The sequence below is a fragment of the Prorops nasuta genome, unplaced genomic scaffold (assembly GCF_024137725.1).
Source record: "Prorops nasuta isolate Cenicafe-Biocafe unplaced genomic scaffold, Cenicafe_Pnas_1.2 PNAS00013, whole genome shotgun sequence".
Taxonomy (NCBI): Eukaryota; Metazoa; Arthropoda; class Insecta; order Hymenoptera; family Bethylidae; genus Prorops; species Prorops nasuta.
The window spans coordinates 2,902,086-2,908,085 of NW_027116810.1; the positions used below are offsets into that span (position 1 = coordinate 2,902,086).

Consider the following 6,000-nt stretch of genomic DNA (forward strand, 5'->3'; position numbering starts at 1 on the left):
TACATGTATCCCTACAGCTGTAGTATTGTTTTCATAGGTAGCCGATAATGTAGGAGTCAATAGCCCGTAGATTTATCGGGATAACAGTAACGAAGGTTATTAGAAGAAATTGAAACAATTATTCTCGTTAGAGGATTTGGCGTCGTGGTAGCGTGTTCGGCTGCTACCCGGAGGACCCGGGTTCGATCCCCAGTTCCTCCAAGATTAAAAGCTTGGGCTTTTTCAAGCCACCCGAACGGGGGCAAGCACCTCCACCAACCGCAGCCGCTTAAAAAATAGTTCAAATGACTGGGTAGTAGTCGAACCGCGCCTCGACGACAAATCCTCTTTTTTTTAATTAAATATTTTATACCAGGAGACAGGTATATAATTAATAGCAATATATATATATATATATATATATATATATATATATATATTGCTACGTAGTCCTTATATTTATTTTTCACGTTAGGATAATTTTATCTGTATCAAATTATTATTTGCAGTTATCTTAATTTCTTGCATATTTTCTATAAATTTTTGTTAATCTTCAACATCAATAATTATTGTTAGGAGGAATGTGAATATCAAAAATACTATGTTTCCATACCCACGAAGCATTAAATGTTGCACGTGGTGCGCGTGGTGGTATGCCCAGTGTGCCTTTGCGAACGCGTATGCTGTTGCAAGTTTAGGAGGAGGACCTGTCAAAACAGGTTTTCTGTGCGGTATTTTGTCATATGCAGTAGTGCTACATTTTGGTTAATTTTTCCCATGAATGGTGAGAAATGAAACTCATTCATGAGAGAAAATTAACCCAATAAATGTACACAAAGAGTCTGCTTAAGAAAGTGCTGCAGATATTGCTTAGGAATAAAAGTGAATATTGGATATGCATATTTGTCATAAAATGTGTATCATACCCAATCTGATAATTATTCCTCTCAAGAATGTGAAGTGGTGTTTTTGTGTGGTGAAAAGACATTGACCATACAGCATCGGTCAATGTGGAAATGCTCAATCAATTTCAATTCATTGAGCAATTTCTTTCTCACTGCGTCTTGACAATTAGAATGTTTGACAATTGCACAATAGTTATTCAGAACATTTTTCATTTATGCAAGTGATTATTTCAATGTCCTACTATAAAATGTGAATGGTGCACGTTATCAAGTACATTCAGTTCTACGAAGACAATGTCTCCTTGATAAGTCAATCTTTCGTTGGTGTTTGGACATGCTATTGTCAATGTGAAGTTTTATGTGATATAGAAGGAGTGACCTCATCATACAAACTACACAGGTCTAAGGGACATCAACTTTACAGTTACTACCACATCATTCATGAAAAATCAAAGGAATAGGTTTGCCATCTTTACATGACAGACTGCGGTTTAGATGAGTACAATAATTTCAAACATAATTTTGCATTATTTTAACATAAAAAATATAAATTTGATGCATACATTAAATGTTTCTGCTGAATGACAGAAAAATGTAATATAATCATAATTTATTTTAATGGTTATTAAAGTAGAATGAATGTTTGTGCATATATAGAATGAATTGTTGTTACCATTCTTCTACCATTCAGCAGACTATTGAAATCAGGACTATAATGCATTTTTAGAATCAATTATAAGCAGTTTGAGCGTTGTGTGAACCATTGAAAGTTCAAATAACCTAGCTGGCCTTGAAAACAAGTAACACAAATCTGACAGGAGCCTTTTCCACCTTTCACTCTCATGCTTTTCAGGAAACGACAAAAATGTGTCCTTTACAAATTATTAGAGTAAATTGCAAGCAGTTTTGGCTTCGTTTGACCCATAGTAGTCTTCAAAATTACATATGGACTTGAAAGTTACCATTATAAATATAACAGGACACTTTTCCTCCTTTCACTCTCATGCTTTTCAACAACGAACAAAATCAGGCCTTGACGAAATTTGAGAGATAATGTCAAGCAGTTTTGGAGTTATTTTACCCAAAGCAAGGTTAAAAATTCAATTTGGCCTTGAAAATTTCCATTAAAAATTCGACAGAAGCCTTTGAAGCCTTGCTTTTCAGGAAACGGCAGAAATGTGGCCTTGACGAATTTTGAGAGATAATGTCAAGCAGTTATGGAGTTATTTGACCCATAGCAAGCTTCAAAATAAGATATGGCTTTGAAAATTCCCAACAATATTCTGACACATGTCTTTCAAGCCTTGCTTTTCGAGATTCGACAGAAATCTGGCCTTGATGAATTTAGAGAGATAATGTCAAGCAGTTATGGAGTTATTTGACCCATAGCAAGCTTCAAAATAACATATGGCCTTGAAAATTCCCATCAAACTTCTGACACATGTCTTTTAAGCCTTGCTTCTCGAGATTCGACAGAAATCTGGCCTTGACGAATCTTTACAACAAACTGCAAGCTGTTTTGGCGTTGTTTGACCCATAGCAAGCTTAAAATTTACATATGACCTTGAAAAATCTTGTAATAAATCTGCAACAAGCTCTTTCAACCTATGACTCTCATGCTTTTCAGGAAATGACAAAAATCTGGCCTTGACGAATTTTTACAGCAAATTGCAAGCAGTTTTGGCTTCGTTTGACCCATAGCAAGCTTCAAAGTAATATATGGCCTTGAAAATTCCCATAATAAATCTGACAGTAGAAGTCTTTTAAGCCTTGCTTTTCGAGATTCGACAGAAATCTGGCCTGGACGAATTTTTGCAACAAATTGCAAGCTGTTTTGGCGTTGTTTGACCCATTGCGAGCTTCAAAATTCAATTTGGCCTTGAAAATTCCCATAATAAATCTGACAGAAGTCTTTTCAGCCATCTACTATCATGCTTTTCCAAAAATGAGAGAAATGTGGAACTTTATGAATTTTGGAACAAATAGGCAGCAGTTTTGGAGTTATTTCATCCTAAAGAAGGTTAAAAATTCTATTAGGCCTTGAAAATTCCCATTAAAAATTCGAAAGAAGCCTTTTAAGCCTTGCTTTTCAGGAAACGACAGAAATGTGGACTTGACTAATTTTTACAGCAAATTGCAACCTGTTTTGGCGTTGTTTAACCCATTGCGAGCTTCAAAATTCAATTTGGCCTTGAAAAATCTTGTAATAAAACTGCCACGAGCTCTTTTAACCTATGACTCTCATGCTTTTCAGGAAATGACAAAAATCTGGTCTGGACGAATTTTTGCAACAAATTGCAAGCTGTATTGGCGTTGTTTGACCCATAGCAAGCTTAAAAATTACATATGGCCTTGAAAAATCTTGTAATAAATCTGCCACGAGCTTTTTCAACCTATGACTCTCATGCTTTTCAGGAAATGACAAAAATCTGGCCTTGACGAATTTTTACAGCAAATTGCAAGCAGTTTTGGCTGCGTTTGGCCCATAGCAAGCTTCAAAATAATATATGGCCTTGAAAATTCCCATCAATATTCTGACAAAAGTCTTTTAAGCCTTGCTTTTTGAGAGACGACAGAAATCTGGACCTTGACGAATTGTTAGAGAGAATTGCAAGCAGTTTTAACGTTTTATAAATAATTCGTTTATTAAAAATAGCAAAAAAATATGAAAATTAAAAACAGAAGTTTAAAATATTAAAATAAAAATTAAATTTTAAAAAAAGAGGCTGGCGAAGAGGGATCACTGTGTAGGGTAATATTGGGGCTGGTAGGATGGCTGTTGTGCTGGTGGTACGGCTGAAGTGGTGGTGGTTGATGGGGTTGCTGATAGGGTGGCTGCTGTGGTGGTGGTTGATAGGGTGGCTGCTGTGGTGGTAGTTGGTAGGATGGCTGCTGTGGTGGTGGCTGGTAGTACGGCTTTTGTGGTGGTGGTTGATAGGGTGGCTGCTGTGGTGGTGGTTGGTAGGATGGCTGTTGTGGTAGTGGCTGATACGGTGGCTGTTGTGTTGACGGATAGGGTGGCTGATAAGGTGGTTGTTGTGCTGGCTGATAGGGATGCTGATAGAGTGGCTGATAGGGCGGCTGGTAGCGTGGCCGGGCTGCATACGGCCGGGGAGGCCGGTAGCTGTCCAAGAGCCTGTTCATCTGCAAATAAATCTGTTATAAACATGTGTAATGTACAGTTAAAAGGTTGCATATAGATTGAACTTTGATTGATTGTTGAAAGAATTGGAGAGAGGGGGGAGATATATAGTTATCTCAGACCCCTTGCACATCGAAAGCTTTTGCGGCTCTCTTTTTTTTAAAAAAGGTTGATTTTGTATAGTGTGCAGTCTTCCATTCAACGATCGAAGTTCAATCTGGAAAAGAAGGTTTATATAATTATACTTTATAACGGGGATTTTTGGGACCCCCATTATAAGTGGGAGTTTTAGCTATAATGCGTTTGCTTCACCAGTCGACAGGCCCTCCCTCCTTGCTCAACCCGCTATACCCTCTCAATAGTAACCATATTTTACTCCATGGATTAATCCACCTTAGATTTGTATAGAGTCAGCACCTATGTGCCACTTATTAATTGTTGTCTAGTATGTAAGATCGTGGGAATGAAGGAATGTGAGGGAATGACTCGAGGAGTGAGGGGGAGAAGCGCAGGAAGCATAGAGTAGTAGGGAGGAAAGACTAGGCACTATCCTGAGCCCAAACCCGGAGTTAAGCAGAGGGAGAGAGAGAATGACTTGGATCGAAGAGAGAGAGAGACGCAAAAGTACCTCTCCCCGGAGCCCTCCTCAGCCGCCAACGCCCCAAGGAGTCTCCATGCTCTTCTGCGTAAGAAGCGATCGCACCTTACGCAGTAAGGCCTCGCTGTAATGGAGGGGATATAGAACACGTGACGTCGATTACTCACGTGATTCTATGTGGCCAATTGCGCTAAAAATAAGGAAAGAAGGAGTGGTAAAGGGGGAGGCGGAGAGGAGCCGGGGAAAAAGAGGAGAAAAGCGTCGAGAGAGAAAGCAGAGGAGAGGAGAGCGAGAGTGTGTCCAGAGAGCGTAGAAGGAAGGTGTCTGGCCGGACAGGAAGGGGGCGAAAAAGGCCTAGAACGAGAGGCCAGCCCGAGTCGGCCCAGAACTTCCCGGCCAGGGAAACTCAACTAGAGATGAGTGAGGTAGGCGAAGGATGCTGGATGCCTCGGAGACGACGCAGCGAGGAGAATTGATGCGGGTTTGGGCCAGAAGCGAGAAGGTGCTGGGCCGCTCCAGGCCTTGGGGAGAAATGTTGTTGAGGTGAGGACATTTTATCGTTCCTTTTGTGTGTCAGAGTAGTGGGTGGGATCGGCCCAGGAGGGGGGAGATGCTCTGGGCGAGGATCTCAGGGCTGCGGAGGGTGCCGTTTTCCCCTCTCGCGAGAACCCTGGGCCTCTCCTAGGGTGTTTTTCCCCAGGCGTCTCTCCCACCGAAGGGCAAAGTTTGTGGGGTGAGTTTTCTGGTCCGGGTAGTCCGATTCCCTGGTTTGGGGTGGGTTGGGTTAGGAGGAGGATGGCCGTCGGTTGGCCCCATAGTAGACGCGCGGGCCCAGAACGCTGTTCCCCTTAAGAGCGAGGAGATATATCGTCAGATATCCCGCTCACGTGACGGGAGTGAGTATCCGATCGGACATAGGACGGGACCTGGGCTTGCTCGGCCATCGAGTGGACCGAGGGGTGTCGGGAGTCCCTGAAAAGGGCCGTGGCCGAGTACTCACCTCGTCGGGGCGTCCTCCAATATAGCGCGATTGGAGGGAGAGTACCCAAGGCGAGTCGCCCCACGGGAGCAAGGTTCTGAGGCTCGTGAGGAGGCCTCCCTAAGGGACTTGGCCGGTACCTGGGGATTGGGTGTTATTCCCCGTCATCGGGCCGTTTCTGACACACGAAGGGAAGTAACCTGGGAGTGGTCACCAGGAGCTCCGTTTTTCTCCCCGCTCCTCGGGTCGGTATGGAAGTGTGCGTGTGAGAAGGGATGATTGTGAAATTCAATGAGTATGGATGGAATGTGTGTGCGCGAATTGGAGATAATTAAAGGGATGATCGGAGTCCAATTTATAAAAAAATTGAGTGCTGAGACAAAATAAAGCCTAGATC

The 6,000-nt window shown here is 42.1% G+C and overlaps 1 protein-coding gene across 1 annotated transcript; it reads right to left on the bottom strand.

Moving 5' to 3' along the window:
* Nucleotides 1-3,590: 3,590 nt before the first annotated feature.
* Nucleotides 3,591-4,395, bottom strand: LOC136778079 (uncharacterized). The gene is made up of 2 exons (XM_066734690.1): nt 4,378-4,395; nt 3,591-4,028 (listed from the first exon to the last, which is right to left on the bottom strand). Exons 1-2 carry the CDS (start codon nt 4,393-4,395, stop codon nt 3,591-3,593), a joined length of 456 nt encoding a protein of 151 aa, XP_066590787.1.
* Between the last annotated feature and the right edge of the window lie 1,605 nt (nt 4,396-6,000).